Source organism: Botryllus schlosseri, chromosome 10 (genome assembly GCF_051294905.1).
Source record: "Botryllus schlosseri isolate E-star chromosome 10, Bs_hap1, whole genome shotgun sequence".
NCBI classification, from domain to species: Eukaryota; Metazoa; Chordata; class Ascidiacea; order Stolidobranchia; family Styelidae; genus Botryllus; species Botryllus schlosseri.
The window spans coordinates 15777248-15794306 of NC_137245.1; the positions used below are offsets into that span (position 1 = coordinate 15777248).

General features: G+C 40.7%; 3 protein-coding genes across 6 annotated transcripts in view; 1 reads left to right on the forward strand and 2 right to left on the reverse strand.

Moving 5' to 3' along the window:
* LOC145448043 (oxysterol-binding protein-related protein 1-like) overlaps nt 1-1295 on the reverse strand; it is a 46074-nt gene extending 44779 nt beyond the window's left edge. For 2 of the 4 annotated variants that reach the window (XM_080326359.1, XM_080326356.1), the window contains exon 1: nt 371-1295. Coding sequence is in view for 1 of the 4 variants with exons in the window: in XM_080326356.1 (XP_080182482.1) it covers nt 371-491 (121 nt within the window). In the remaining 3 variants the exon portion in view is untranslated. Of the gene's footprint in view, nt 1-276; nt 312-370 lie in introns of all 4 variants that reach the window. The other 2 variants (XM_080326357.1, XM_080326358.1) reach the window with 2 other exon arrangements.
* A 503-nt stretch (nt 1296-1798) lies between these two features.
* On the reverse strand, nt 1799-3925 carry LOC145448054 (ras-related GTP-binding protein A-like). Its single transcript, XM_080326381.1, has one exon. The coding sequence runs from the start codon at nt 3787-3789 to the stop codon at nt 2827-2829; it is 963 nt and encodes a 320-aa protein (XP_080182507.1). The 5' UTR covers nt 3790-3925; the 3' UTR covers nt 1799-2826.
* A 1159-nt stretch (nt 3926-5084) lies between these two features.
* Nucleotides 5085-15388, forward strand: LOC145448379 (cilia- and flagella-associated protein 52-like). The gene is made up of 12 exons (XM_080326766.1): nt 5085-5261; nt 5536-5677; nt 8105-8296; nt 9028-9222; nt 9815-9949; nt 10010-10191; nt 11123-11327; nt 12657-12730; nt 12790-12967; nt 13758-13901; nt 14622-14783; nt 15166-15388. Exons 1-12 carry the CDS (start codon nt 5164-5166, stop codon nt 15313-15315), a joined length of 1857 nt encoding a protein of 618 aa, XP_080182892.1. The 5' UTR covers nt 5085-5163; the 3' UTR covers nt 15316-15388.
* Nucleotides 15389-17059: the final 1671 nt, after the last annotated feature.

Here is a 17059-nt window from a genome sequence, read left to right on the forward strand (position 1 = left end):
ACAAGGCTATTTAGTTGAATATGTGGAAGCTACCGTGATGCTATGATCATCAATTGGCACACATTACTAGAATTACATCACTACATTTCACGTAGCCTACATTGTACAATGTATATTGATACAAAAGGGTACAGCAACTCTACGTGAAAGAATTACTCTCTTCATTATACACATAAAATTAGGAGGCAAGCAATTTGACCTCAAACCATTCAAGTTAGATTCACTGACAGACACTAGGTCACTAGCACATCTAGAGCTATTTGACTGAGTACTCACAGGAAGTCGAAGTAATTCTTTACTGAAAATCCCTGCTAGATACAGTTATGACAGCTCTAGTATGTAAATGATTGCGGTACATTACTGATCTTACCTTTGCAATTTACGTTCAACAACTGATTATTCGCAAGCAATTCACTGGCTTCCTTAACGAGTCCGTTTCTGGCAAGCGATAAAAACTCTTCTTCCGTGTCTTCGTTGGACATGACTGACATCGTCAAGCGTCAAAATCACAGTGTAACTCAAAACTTAATCGAACATTGAACTAAAAAGAAAATACAGATAAACACACAATTCTCCGATAACAATCGAAATGCAAAGAAATTTGGCAACAACCAATGAAATAAGTTTGAAAAAGAAGACATCTCCGAAAGTTCATATCTTTTTGATACAAGACAGACATTCGCCGTTTCATTTAAATCTATTACAATAACATACTAGGCCTACAACTAACCACACTGAACAGAAAGGCTATGCTAATAATCCATAAGATACAGGGATCACTAATCAGAAAATAGAGCAGCCATAATCTAATTAAGTTCCCTATGACAAATAACATATATGTGGGTGGCTCATTTCTCAATCAAGTACCATGGTGACATTTGAACACGAATTCATTCATTCATTTTTCAGAAGGTTCGAAATAACTGTAGGAGAGCAAAATTGGAGAGAAATAAAGCCCATTCTAAGAGTAGAGCATGTCTTGCACCCTTCTTATCTCTTGGAAGCATACGCATTGGAAGAGATTAAATGTAGTTATTACAATTCATTTTTATCTTTTCAGAAGGATATACAAGGCATTTTTGCACGATTCTCGGCTACATTATAAAAAGCATACAGTAGGGTTACCATATTTTGTAATCGGGAAAGGAGGACAATTTTACCAAATCATAAAAGTTAGCCTACCGAAATTGAAAACAGTTGATTTTTTGTAATATTTACTGAAAATCTTGTTCATGAAAAAAAGTGGTCGTCACATTGAATCGACTACCGATTTATCCACTTTGTACATTAATTTTGTGGTGCCGATTTTCAGTAGACTCTGTCCATTATCCTAGCTGTAAAAGCTGTAGCCTAATGGAGGAAGAATTGCCAAAAAGAAGGACATTTAGGCGTTCTCGGAGGACATTTTCAATTTCTTTGAAGAGGAGGACGTATGGTAACCCTAGCATATGGCACATTCACCACAACTAAAATATATCCTGATAGATTTTTTCAGGGTCGGATGCACTTAATCGTCAAGTAAGATAAAAGACTAGCGTAGCCCACGGGTTTTAATAGAGCAAGGAATATGATGACTAGGCCTATTTAGAGCTCTGTCAACATAACCAATACATCACTTGTCAACAGAATTTGCATTTACAAGATAAAAAGGAAATAAATCAAATCAATCATCGGAGTTTTGGATCAGTTTATCCAACCTTCATAGTTTCAATAAATCTACTATTATTGTAACGTGTGTCTATCATTTTTTTGGCTTTATATACCCTCATACAGAAATCATGTACAGGGAAATACTGAGTAATTTTCCAGTTGTATTATTTTCAATTCAAGATTCGATTGAATCGGAACGCAACAAAAATAACAAGTCTTTATCAGTATCTCACTTAGACAATTTAACCACAAATAGCCAAGCTATGTTGCGTCTTCAAGTAATGAGAATGCTGTAAGAGGTTGATTGTAATGTAAGTACACATTCGATAGGGTGGAGAAGTAGGCGGCGCAGCCAAAAACTAACAGCACTCAGCTCAGTAAGTAGATTTCTTAGTAGTAAAATATTATCATTACCATTTTCACAAAAATATTCCCACTGTGATTTCATTAAATTTTGCGAAAATATTAGTTGCCAACTGTTGGAGTTATACATTTTCCCTGTAACGTGATTTGGTTCATGTTAGAGAAGGATTTGAGTATCAGACGGGTTCGTTTCATAGCCACAGTATCATATATGAGAAAAGGAATTTCATACCTTACGAAAAGAACAAGATTTGTCCACAAAGACTTATGCATTCGCAAAATACTAGGCGCAATGATTTGGCGAACACTAACAGTACCTAACAACAGCAACCCAACACTCCAACAGGTCTCAGCATCCAAGGATAACAAGTGATATGTGTTTTTCTCTATAAAAACATCCGTCTTTATTAAACTGGAACCCGTCACATAGAGACATACAATCAGTCTGTAGAACTCAGATTCATGAATTCAGTCATACATTGTCGACCACACAAGACAAATGGCTTCTGCGTGGCTGCAAACCCATCGCTATACTAACGCATACAAAAATAAGCAACAACAAATGTCTGGTCTACTGTAATTTCTCATCCAAATGAGAAGCGTTCCCCGTCAATATCACAAATTTATGTTTCTCATAAATGAAACACTGATAATGACAACATGAAACATTTCTCAGTGTGGTTAAGAAGGTACACTAGACCCCAAATCTCACTAAGACACAATACAGAACGTTACAAAGTCCACGAGTACTCGGATAAAGGCAATTCTATTATGATTAATAGCCTGCCCGGTCCGGACAGGTCGTACAGAAATTCACTTATACATAGCGTGCCGTCCGTGTTCGTGGTGGCGGCGCTCGCGGTCTCGATCAATCTTTTCAAGCTTCTCAAAATGCTTCCGAGCGTTTCTGATGTTAATTAGCGTCAATTCCGGCGGAATCGACGTGTCAGATGTGACCACCATGACGTAAGTGTTGGTGGTGAACATTTCAATGAAGGCGGCAAAATCTTTGTTCTTCACCTCCATCGACTGTAAGGCCGCAGCCACTTTGCTACAGCTCAACTTGAACTGCTTGATGATATTGCTGATCTTTTCAAACCTGTGGATGTCCCGATGGTCGCGGCGCTCGTGGTGGGATATCACTAAGAACGTAGCTTTTTCGAATAGCAGCACCTCATCGGCATTGATAATTTCCGCAAATTTTGCCAAATTTGATTCCAATTCTTGCACATTGGGAATGAGTTGGTACATAATGCTGGACCATGCTTTGTATAATGTTTCGTCCCATATCGAAGTTTTAAAACAGGTGCAATCCAAAGGCTTCGACAAGTTCACAAGATCATTTTGTTTATCTTGAAACACCAAGTCGCGTTGATCCTCGCGTACTAGATCCATTTTATGTATGAGGCAGAATATTTTAGCATTTGGAGAGTTTTGCAATATCGCCTCCAAGCACGTTTGGTAGTAATGCATGTCTCTTTCGATTTCACGGCTTTCGACATCGAAGACATAAATTAGAACCTCGACATTTCGGAATATGTTATCTCTTTGGCTTGTGAAATAGTTTTCCATAAACGCCTCCTGCCCGCCGCAATCCCACAAGTTAAGCACTAGATTCCCCAGGAAACGAACGTGAGAGTGCTCAACGTCGATAGTGGCACCCAATCTTCTGGTGTCCCGTGCAATGTAATTTGCAAAAATGATAGACCTCATGCTGGTCTTGCCCGAGCCTGATTTGCCCATTAACAGCACTTTCTTTTTCATTGTGGAAGGCATTCAGAACTTTGGCTTCGCGACGAAACGAAATATCTCGAAACGCTATACTAACGATACAAATTCAACTCCGCGCAAACAACTAAGCGCTTTATTGATTCTTCTCAAGCTGTCCATCAACTCAAAGAAGATTGACGTGAATCAGCTGATCACGTGCTTCTCGATGCGTAACATGGCTCGTGTTAAAATTATGGCGAGCATCATCATTGTCATCATCATTGGTTTATTAGCAATTTTATCAGTTCAATACACCACAAAAATGCGATACAATGAATAGACAGGAAGATGTCGAAGCGACTTGGTTTTGTCAATGGAATCGGACACCCACCTTGGCCTAGGCGTAGTAAAGAGGAGGCATGCACACTGAATGAAAGTAAAGAATACAGTATAGAAAAAGAAAGCGACAAGAAATAGGGCGGCATGTCATGGGAAGCGAGATCGATAGGTCAGTCGTGGTCCGGTAATCTTGAGGATGGACTGTATTTATTTAGTAGTAATTGCTTGTATTTCGACTTGAATGTGGACATGCTCGTCGACTGTCGGATGCCCGGCGGGATACTGTTCCACACATCAGGTCCGGCATATTTGATGGAGCGATGATCTTTTCGGTCGATCATATGATATTTGGACGACGTGGACGCGCGTGTGTTGTACTTGTGCGCTTTTGATTCAGAGGTAAAGAAGTCATTGAAATATTCGGGGCAACGACCGCAGTGAAACTGATACATAAACTTGGCGATTTCTAGTTTCCGCATATCTTCTATGTTTAGGACGCCGAATCTCTTCAGCAGCGACTTATTGGATGGGCAGCCAGGCCCCTTTGGGGCCCTAGCTATGATTCGGAGCACTTTATGCTGTAGTTTCTGCAGTGGCTTGAGTGCAGTTTTACTGGCAGCCCCCCAACAGAGGATGCCATAATGTAACTTCGATTAGATTAAGGATTTAAAGAGTATCAGGAGAACCCATGCAGACGAATATGTGCGCAAGAAAATCTATAAATGCACACGATGTTTGATAAAATAATATTCTATATACGTATGAAACTTTTTTTGGTATCTACACCTAATACGCAATAGTGATTCGGAATATTCAGATCGTTCAATGTTTGGTCTAGCTTTATATCGCTTAGTACACCATATTTAGTCCTTTTATCATTAAAACATTAATAATCGTTCCATAAGATAATTTAGGATGTGTAACTCTGTAACAAACAAGGTCTCAAGAACCCATCGACGATAATGCTTATCGACATCTTATTTCATCGATAAGCCTCAGATTTCGTTTCCATGGTAACTCTCCAACAACTTCGAACGTTTTGCCGGTCTGCGGATTCAACTAATCGCGTCGTGCCTTTTCGAGATTTCATCAAGTATAGCAATGCCGGAGATGGACGAAGATATCGCGAAGTTGGATCTTATCTCCACAATCGGCTTCAATGGACATGTTTCGGGAGGCCTGCAGATTCATCCCGACAGGTGACTGGTTGTATTTTAGCTGCAAACATTGTGAAGTCATCACTCTGACTGAGAGGCTATTTGTTTATACCAGTGTAGAATAGAAAAAAATTATAGAAAAGCTTCCAGTGGAATAACTGATAAATAAATAAATTAACATATTGTTCGTTGCAGTATAGAATTGTGCAGATGTGACTTGAGTATCAATTTATTGTTTTTAAATATCTTATGTGATTTAAAATTGAGTTGTGGGTGTAGCATGTAATAGCTGTGAATTTGTCATCAATTTTTACAGGGACCACTTGATTTATCCGCTAGGCAGCACAGTCATCGTAAGAAGTTTGAAGACGCACAAACAAACATTCCTTACTGGTCACACGAACAATGTTTCGTGCATCAATGTTTCCAAAAGCGGCAGATACATCGCATCGGGACAAGTAAGCTATATAGTTTGCAATGTCTCTAATCTGTATGTAAGAAAGAAATACAAAACGTACTGTACATCCCCCTATGGAATCTCGGTTCATTTTTTGAAATAAATCCTGCGTGATGAGAGCTTTTCTGCATAGAATAATTAAGTAATTAAACAGGAAGTTTTGCGTGACGTTGCCACCAATTCCACTCTGCACACGCAGTAACGAAGTATTTCTACCTTTTTGAAGTACACAAGAAGGTTTAGCATACTTGCAGTACTTTCACAGTGGCTATGTTTGTAACTACGGTACTCCTTCCAGTTATTTTAATAGCAAAATTACTGTACTCAACTTTTTATACTTTCGACTTCATAAAGCTTGTATCACTTTTATGAGTAAACTCGCCATCACAATTAGGTAAAATAGCCCTGTATTACATCGTACTTTAGAAAACTATACCTACGTTAGTGACATTCACAATTTTGTGTCGTTGATTAGTGGTGAAGATTCACCGTGCAATCTGAAAAGTAGCCACCTCCGATTAACTGATTAAAGTATGCGGCCCTTTAACACAGGGGTGGGCAATTATTTTTCCTGACGGGCCAACTGTGAGCAGAAAACACGTTGGCAGGCCGAGACAAAAGTTTAGATTATGTTCTGCGGCGTGCATTTTTATTTCTAAGGAAAGGACGTAGTTTATTTTTGTCCTTGATGTTTTTTGCGGCATATACACCGACTCATGATACACATACACACGATCTGCGCATATGCATACCATGAGTGCATGATGTGCATATGCCGCTGGACAAGGAAGTGCAGATATAGCCTTTACAGCTTTCCAAGTCATGCACCACCCCTCCATGCTATCCCAGTAATGCATGAGCGCCAAGCAGGGAAGCCATGGATACCAGTGTTACTAATCAGGTCTTTGGTCTGACCCGGCCGGGAATCGAACCCACGACCTATCGATCAAGAGGCCGGGCGCTTAACCATTACGCTATCTTGATCGGCATTGAATTGAAAGCAGTGAATGGAATTGTTAACAAATGTTGCTAAGTGGATGCGTTCATATCAGGCTGCGTCCCTAGCTCTGTATGGATTGGTTAAAATAGCCTTACTGTTTAGCTGACTTCGCTAGCAGGCCCGTATCAGCCGAGTGCATGTAGACCTATTCACTGCATTGTTTTTTCTCATAATACCGATTCAAATTATATTTATTCCTTAAATATGACGACCTGTTCACGGCTGACTTCAGTAAACAAATATCTAGAGCTCAAAATCTTGTTGAAATGTCGGCCTTCAGCCTCATCTTTCATTGCTCGACGTAACATGGTTTGCGAGCGAGGACGTGCACTGATTGCATTATTTTAATAAGGATTTGGAAACGTATGACGTGAACATTTAGCACAAAGGCTACCTGTCAACAAACAAGATTCAAACTTGAAGATGGAAACAATGACTCGCAACTTTGATTGTTGAGGCAGAATTTGCTATATTGGCTTTATTTTGAACCTGGATTACTCACACGGAGTCCGTAGGTTACGTAATCGTGGTACATAAATAAACTAGACTTCAAAGTAAACGCATTTCCGGATCAGTCTATACAGTAGTTTTTGTCCACACATTAACATTAATAAATAGCATCGACAAGCTACAAAAGATCCAAAACATCGCTGCTCGTTTGGTAACTCGGTCAAGGAAGCGTGATCACGTAACACCGATTCTTAGATCCCTTCATTGGTTACCCGTGAAATTTAGGTCTGAATACAAGCTTCTTCTGTACGTCTTCAAATGCATGGAGGGAAGTGCACCAGCGTATTTTCGTGAGCTAGTGTCAATGTATAATCCCGGAAGAGCGCTACGTTCTCAGTCGCAAAAGCTCTTGTCCGTTCCAAGAGTCAGAACATCGACCTACGGCGCGAGAACCTTTTCTTCCTCGGCCGCTATTCTGTGGAACAATCTTCCAATTTCTATCAGACTATGTGACTCGCTATATGTTTTCAAACGCAAAATCAAGACCGTTTTATTTACACGAGCGTTCGAACTAGAGTAGTGTTCATTCCGCCCTACAACTATGCACTTCGTCTTATATACATATCGTTTACTTTTATATTTTATTGCCTTTTATGTACAGCGCCCTAGTGTAGTAATGATATATTGTTATATTCGGCGCTCTATAAATTATTATATTATTATTATTATTATTATCTTAGTCTAAATTCCAAGGAACTTTTCGCGGGCCACTCAGAATCGCGTCGTGCCCACACAATGCCCAGGTCTACTCTAACATGTCTACTGCATCTACATCACTAGTATTTCTACCAGGGATTTTTGGGCGTTAGTTCTATCTCCTCTGAGTGCCAACCCTGACCACTTTGCCCACCTCCAGTGGTGTGCACCATGAGACACGTCATGCGTTAGACATTATTTTGAAGTCCCATCCTTCCGCAGGTGACTCACATGGGATTTAAAGCCGACGCCATCGTGTGGGATTGGGAAACGAAGAGTATCTATTGCCGACTTGTTCTTCATAAAGTCAAGGTCGAGGCCCTTGCGTTTTCGCCGAACGATAAATATCTGGTCACCCTTGGAGGACTCGACGACGGATCAGTGGTTGTATGGAATTTGGAGACGAAGGAAGCGGTAAGTACTCCTGTCCTTTCTAAATCGCACTTTATGTTTGTTGACAACTATATCCCCCCCGTGTTGAAAGTAGAATTTTCTGTGAAACGTGGCTCAAGATAACAGTTCAGTTTAGTTTAATAAAAATTTCCTGACACCAAACACCGCAAGGGTAAAATACGATGAATCGATTAAAAGTAGTCGAAATGATAGGGTGAAGTTAATCAATCCAACAAAAATATAGCAAAAAAGGGAAGAAAGTGTTAATAGAGTTATACACACAGCTCAATATACACACTAGTATTTAAATTGTAGAACTTGCTTGCATTTAGACATGAAGGTGGCGCTGGCTCGTATGTTGTAGTCTGTGTTAGCATTACAGAGTCTCCCCTCTGACGTGGTGAGGGGACCGGACAAACTTGAGTACCTGATTTATTTGATATGTGGCTTTTATGCGACCGCAATAAATTACTTCTGGTTACACTTCGTCAGAAATAATTTCGTAGTAACATTGCATTGATGTATTAAGCATTGCATCGAAATGATGATCCTCTTTGATAAAACCATTCTCACTGTTTTACTCGACTTCAATCTTTAAAATCAATATTCTATATGGCATCAGGCACTTGAATCTTTGACCTTTACTATCTTTACAGCTTTACGTTTACCGGCACCATTGAATTTGACAACCATAAATGATGTTACTTTGTACAAGATCACACTCAGCTATCATTTTTTTTCTATTTTTACAGGTGTGCGGCTCTCCCGCGGCTGTGCTTTCTGCTGGCACCACATACTCGGTGCGCTATGCCAATAATAGCGAGGACACGTTTGTCACTGGCGGGGATGGCACGTTACGCGTCTGGAGTTTAGATTTGCAAAACAGGAAAATCCGTCCCACCGACTGCAATATGGGGCAACTGAAGCGGATTGTCAAGTGTATCGAAGTAAGATAATAATCTGCTTAAAAGCTCGGTTTCATTGCGAGTCAAAGGCTTTATATTTAATGTCACCAATTCTTATTCAATTAGATACAAATGTGTGTGATTGGTTCGCAGTTTGGTTATGCTGTCCTGAATTGATATCTTAGCAAGAAACCAAGAGGGTGCGAGTGCTGTATTGTGTATTAGTTTTCTTTTGGAAATTAGCATCGATATGAAAAAAAATTTGGCAATTAAATTTGAACGCAGACCATGGCAAACCACAAAAGTAGTTATATGACCGGATTGTACAATTAAATTAACTTGAAATTGCAATGATACAGTCTCATGTATATTGTGTCTGTAACCTACTGTTTTTACGAGCACTGTATGAGGATAATGTCGTTGAATCCTTTGTGATTTGCTGGATACCAATGACTAGCTCCATACGATGTAATCCAGGTTGCAATAGAAAGTACTGATTGTTGTTAATTTGATAGTAGGCCGTGGTATTGAGTAGGCTTAACTGGTATTGTCATTGTCTGGGTGTCTACCGAATGGCGACTGCCCATCTTGGTAGCCTTAAATAGCATTTAAATTTCTCGGTCACCCATTTTAGGTTGATGATAACGACGAATTCTTCTACTGCGGCACTACGAGCGGCGACGTTTTGAAGATTAACATGAGAACCCACAACTTGAGTAGCTGCGGACCGGCTAAAGGAAAATTCAGTCAAGGCATCGCTGACTTGAAGGTAGGCCGATATTTTAACTTTCAGAGTAAATAGCGCGATGGTGTATTTCTTTGTCTACAGATTCTCAAAACGGGAGATCTCATTTGCGGAACGGGCAACGGCACAATAGTGCTCGTGAAAGGCGCCGGCGAGAAGTACAGCAAGTTGAAGACTTGCAAAGTAGAAGGGGCCGTTACCTCCATTGCTTTGAGAGGGGAAGGTCATCAGATATTCGCCGGGACTAACATGTCTCAAATCTACAAGTAAGATATACGTCGTACATGGTCCTTTGTGTAAACTGGTATGCCTTCGTTCAAAATGTAACTAACTTCAAGGAAAACTGCTAATTAGTGGTTTTGAAAATTTTGAAAAATATATATCCCATGTATGAATAGCTTCTTGGTGGTACAGGACTACAGTATACAATTGAATAGTATATTCATATCGAAATGAACCCAAATATTTTCGGCTGACACATCCCTTATAAGCTTCATAACTCCAGCTGAGTAAGAAACCGGTAATTGCAGTTCTTTTTCGCAAGCTATATCGTTTGAGATCTAGTTGCAGGGTTGTAACCAAGTTAATCTCACTTTCATAGTTTTGACTCGAGTCATTGTCAATTCACCACCGAGTCAAGTTCGAGTCCAACTCATCGAGCAGGGGGTCGAGTCCGAGTCATGGTAATATGACTCGAGTCCAAGTCCTTGTGTTGACTGCTCCGTTTCCAGTTAAAGTCTTGGTAAATCCACTTTGTATATCTCTGTTTGGTGATATCGAATGGTTCGCATTTATAATATAGGCTACTAATTTTCCTCCCTTTTAGCAGTTTCTGGTCACATTTTTAAGTATCAGTACCAAGACGAAATCCTAATAGGACGGTTACTTTACCTTTCTTCTAAATTGCAATAAAATGTCGGTCTTGGCCGTCTGAGTCTCGAGTCGTATGACTTGGTTCGAGTCATGCGCAATGACGTGAGTCCAAGTCAAGTGAATACACAGATTGACTCGAGATGAGTCATTTCCATATTTTGAGAAAAAGACTCGAGTCAAGTTGAGTCATGACTCGAGTCATTACAACCCTGTCTAGTTGTAACAAACTCGCCGACGGAGGTGGTCCGTAACAAAGTACTTTTACTTTTTTGGAGTACTCGGGTAGGTTTCAGAATGTAGACAACCGCAAATCATCATTTTCAGATTCAACTTCACCGACTTCACCCCAGAGCTGCTAAGTACCTCCCACTACAACAAAGTCAACGACATCGCGTTTGCCATCGGACTCTCCGATTTGTTCGCATCTTGCTCTAAGAATGACATCCGTGTCTGGCATACGCCAACCGGGCGTGAGCTCTTGCGCGTTACGGTGCCGAATATGGAATGTGAAGCTATCGAGTTTATGCGTGTAAGTTATTTTATGTGTTCTGACCAGCCGTTGACTTATGTGTGTAAGCTACTTTACATGTGTAAGTTCTTTTTCCTGTGATACTTAACTCGTCCATACACTTATATATGATCGCAAACCGTCTCATGCTTCATATGCTACCGCCAACAGTGAAGGGTGTCGTGCTGGTGCGTATCAAAGCAGCACAACTTCTACTTGAGTCACACGAGTCATCTGCAGTGGGGTCAAAGGCATATCAAAACTACTTGAGATGGAAGTAGTAAATGAATAGGTGCGAAAAATACTCAAGTAACTAGTTTCAAAAAGTAGAGATCGCAACATCATCATTGGTTTATTAGCAATTTTATCAGTTCAATACACCACAAAAAATGCGATACAATGAAAAGACAGGAAGATGTCGAAGCGACAAGGAGTAGTCTATGGAATCTGACAGCCACCTTGGCCTAGGCGATGTAAAGAGGAGGCATGCACACTGAATGAAAGTAAAGAATATGGTATAGAAAAAGAAAGCAACAAGAAATAGGGCGGCATGTCACGGGAAGCGAGATCGATAGGTCAGTCGTGGTCCGGTAATCTTGAGGATGGACTGTGTTTCAACAGGGTTGAAACCAAGTCACAAGTCAATCTCACTTTTATAGTTTTGACTCCAGTCAAGTCATTATCAATTCACCACCGAGTCAAGCCCAAGTCAGTGAGTTGAGGGTCGAGTCCGAGTCACAGCGTTGTGACTCGAGTCCGAGTCATTGTGGTCACTGTTCCGTTTTGAGTTCAACCCACCTTTTCAACTCTGCTCGAGTGATATAGAATGGCTCGCATTCATGATATCGTAATTTTCCTCGGTCCTAACAATTTCTGGCCCGATTTTCCAAGTATCAGGACTGATAGACGAAATACCAGTAATGTGGTGGCTTTACTATTATTCGATGTTACAATGAAATGTCGAGTCGAGTCATTTTACGCATTTGAAAAAATGACTCGAGTCACCAAAGAACCGTGACTCAGGTCATTACAACCCTGCAAATAGGTACAATCTTTGAAAATATATCCAGTTACCATTACACAGGTGCTATTTCAGTAGGATCTTATGGCCATTTAACTGCTTCATACTTTTCAAAAATCAAGTCGTTTTTCCTGAGGTCAAGTAGTGAACGTACTTTTCCCGAGTATTCAAGTTGGTCTTGCCAAGTAGTTCGTTACTGACATCTGCGTTCAACACATCACAACACTCGCCTTCTCATTTTCCATACAGCACAAATCGAACTTTGTTACTAACCACCTGTGATCATCAGTTACAGCCGTGAATTACGACTGTTATTATTTTTCTCGCAGGACGGCCATTCTATTGTATCCGGATGGGACGACGGAAAAATCCGGGCATTCACACCGGAAACCGGAAAATTAAAGTAAAAACAAACTACGCTACGAGGCCCGTTCCTTTTTACATATCCGACCTAAATCTCAGGTACGTCATCAACAACGCGCACCACCAAGGCGTGACAGCCATCGCTTGCACATCCGACTGTAACAAGATCATATCTGGCGGCGGGGAAGGTCAAGTTCGGGTTTGGAACGTGATCGGAAACAGCCAGAGCTTGGCTGGAGCCATGAAGGAACACAAGTCGTCGATTACTTGCATCAAGGTACGAGTCTTGCTGAATTTGAGTCTTCGAGGCGTTGTTTGTGGATTTCTAACAAAAGTCCTGATTTGATTAATGGAGCAGGTAATGGCTAAAATTTGCTTGAAACTGGCTTGGAAATTGAATATAGTTCGAAATTTTGTGTCCCATTCCAAAGCCAGCTTCAGTTCAGTACGGTATATTAAGAATGTTCATCGATTCAAAACACCACAAGACTGCGATACAATGAAATGATAGGAAGGTGTCGAAACGACTTGGAATAGTCTTTGAAATCAAGATTTTGTTGCTTATTTAAATAAAATTATTACATTGCAAGTGGACGCTAAATAAGGTGTGAAAGCAACCAAGATCTTAATATTATATATATCGTCTTCTATCGGTTCAAAGAATTATCTGTGAAATCAGACACCCATCTGGGCCTGAGCGATGTAAAGCGTGCACACTGCACACTGAACGAAGAGTAAAAGAAGATAATACAAAAATACAAGCTTTGAGATGCTCGTAAATCTATATTCGATCCGAACGTGATCTAAATCAGGGGTAACCTTTTTTGCTCTGCAGGCCGGTTTCAAGATTTTTATTCGCATACCGGCCCAGTTGGTAGAACGATTGCACTTATAAAGATATTTCAAACTTACCCCAAGATTACCCGATTTGCATAATTCAAGTGCTAAAAGTATTTAGTCTTGCATAAAGTACTGTTAAGTAGGATTGGAAGTGGAATCCCGCATGAGTACTCTTAATGGTTACTGATCGCCTCTCCGCACGGAATAATGGAACTTGTTGATTTTAGATCAAAGAGAACAATCTAGAATGCGTCACAGCCTCCACGGACGGCACGTGCATCATCTGGGATCTGCAGCGGTTTGTCCGCAAGCAGATGGTGATGGCCAACACCCTCTTCAAATGCGTTTGCTATCACGTTAAGGAATTCCAGGTAATGTGCAAAAACGAATGCCGATCAACATCGATTGTGACATTTTCGATGATTAATCGTTAACGAAATTCTGTCGACTAGTGAGGTTGTGAACATTTGGTTTGCGAACCATGATAATTCAGAGGTTTGCTTTTACAAACAAACCTTCCAACTACCGTCACTTCTACGTTCTTGGCCCATAGACTTATATATTCCTGCGCAATGGTAGCAGATTTATTTATGTCTGATGAGACGGAATGACATGTTGGCTTCGAATTAACATCTTGGAGTCATAAGTTTGTGTTCACGTGAACCAGAACCTTTAAGGGGTTCGCATTCGCACCATCGCTTATGTCGGCCATCCACCAAGGAAACTTTCGATTGTCTTGACCTAACTTGCTGCTGATTCTTCCTTGTTTTAACTTGCGAGGGATGTCCTTATCGTTATTCTGTGTTTCATCGGGGCCAATATCATTGAGAGTATCGGTTACTTTCCATTGCTGGGATCAGTTTATGATTTTTCAGAGGCGCCTTCATTACCCTAACCCTATCAACATTTGGCGCACAGAGAGGCTATGATTTGTCGCAGTGTGACAAAAACAAAGACAGGTGCCAATCCAAAGCATGGATATTGAATAGTGTTCTCTTTAATCCCAAATCTCTGCGCAAAGATTTTAAACTTTATCATTACAAGGCTTTCGCGAGTCACAGCGCCGACACTACACGAGTGCATCTCTTCAGATAATAACAGCCGGCACCGATCGCAAGATAGCATACTGGGAGGTGTACGATGGATCGCAGATTCGCGAAGTGGACGGATCTATGTCTGGTTCGATAAACGGCATGGACGTGTCGCCGGATGGAGAAACAATGGTTACCGGCGGTGACGATAAACTCGTCAAGGTAATTCAAATGGGTCACAGTACGTTTAGCTAATCGTGAAGTTAGCTACTTCTACTTTAAATGAGAAGAGGCAACCCCTCAGGTATATTGGTATTCAATTTGAAGTGGAGTGGCGATTTCAAAAATAAATGTCAACTACTTCAAATAGAAGTATAAAATAAATATCTGAAAAGCAGTCGAGTAAGTAGTTTACAGCATTAATTCTAGTTCAGTACCAATGCTGCTTACTGTGCTGGTGTTGGTCTAGTTTTTAAGCATCTGTCAAGCCATATTTTGACACACCGGCGCTTTCGTTGACGTAACCAATCAACGAATAGATATTAACAACATGAAAGTTTGTGACCCTGTCTTTGTGTGGACTGCTAACGCTGTACTATTCCAGGTGTGGGACTACAACCGGGGCGAAGTGCTCCAAGTGGGGTGCGGGCACAGCGAGATTAGCAAGTTGAAAATCAGCCCCGACGAATCCCTGATCGTGACCGGCAACAGCGACGGTTCTGTGGAGGTCTGGAGATACCCGGAAAAGGAATAGGGCCCGGAATCATTTGTGTTGTGTATATTTCCGAATAGAAAGTTTATAATAAAATTGGTACTTTTACACTGTACTCTCTGGCTTTTACTGCTGTGGCTACGCACCTATGTGTGATGCATCACCCGAACCCGAAAGGTAGTCAAGTATCCAAAAGGTGTTTGGTAAAAAGACTGAAACTCATACATCGAGGGGAAAAATATTTCAGGCGAGAAGCATTGTCGGCTAAAAACATTCGTACAGATGAATCTTTGGGGGTCATAGTAAGGCACATTAAATGACAATCGCAACAGCGAAGAACCAAGAAGTATATGATCATCATTGCACAGTGCACACTCTGATAACCAGTTCATCATTTCAGAAATTCAGTGGCATGAGATTCCAATCATCGCTATGGTGACAAAGAATGAATACATCTTGTATATTACATTTGATTCTTTCGCAGCTGATCAAGCTGAAACGTCAAATTTGTCTTCAGCCGTATAGCTGTAATAGGTTTGTCGTTCCTGTAATTCAATGGTAGGAAGACTCCAATCATCTTCACTACGACAAGGAACTAATAGATCTCATATATCATAGTTCATTCTTCTGCAGTCAATTGAGATGAATCGTCAGGATTATTGCCTGCAGTAATTTGTAATTTACTGGCAACTGGAGTGCCCTGACCACAAAGATCTTGCTTTGCTGATCCTAGGTTGTCTTGTGTATCATATTGAACATTGTTTGTGTTGCAAGCGGATAAAAATGATAGTAGAACTCCCGATTGTATATTATGGTCATTACGAGGATGCCTTGCTAGTTCCGTTATCCTTGTGTCCTCAATCTCACCTCTCAAATTTTGACTCGGTACAGCATATGGATTGAGTCTGGACTTACGGAATTGAATTGGGGTGTCAGTTTTCGGTACAGTGAAGTCCTCTTTATTACAATGATACGAGCAAACTAGCTACTTTCAGTGGGACAAAAATTTTCTCTGTTTAATTTGATTATCCAGGCTCTTCGCAATTTAGGATCCTCTGGAAATTTGTGAAAACTCCTTCTCCTGGCAACATCGTCTACGCTCGTTCCTGTGCACTTATAAACAGAGCAATGCTTCGGCATACTTGCTAGTGTTGTAGACAAATCGCTTGCAAAAACTAGCTATCCAACAATGCGTTGTTGATGCAGCACCTTCCGTCGCCTCTAGCAGGGCCGCTTGTGCAAAGTTAGCAGACATGGAATGACAACCCCCACTCACCCAAACCAAAGGATGCAATAGCCCTATGATCCAAACTCTTCTGTCCGTGTCCAAACTGGGGCACCATATTGTACTCTATGACGTCACAATGCTGATATTATTACCCGAAGATAACGCAGCAAAAGCAAATTTACTAAAAGCTTTTCGACTGAATCTCATCAATAGCGAACGTCAGTGATAGGGTGAATCAAATTCGAATTGTAGAAACTATTTTGTCTGTATGACATAATAATAACAAATACAAACAATCAGTCGACAGGCAGGATACGGTAGTAACGATGCAAAACAAACGTTAACGAGTAGCCTACATATTCGGATATAAATAACCGAGAACAACAACACACAAAATTAATGAGAATATTCCTGGAGTGTAGAGGCGCTACTGATGAGAGCCAGTCGAAAAGCTTTTAGCGAATAAATTACCAATATGAAGTTATTGTTTCGCGTTATTCTGAAGTTCTGCACCCCAAATGACTTGTTCAAAAGCAAATTTGCTTGTCCATTAGGTCG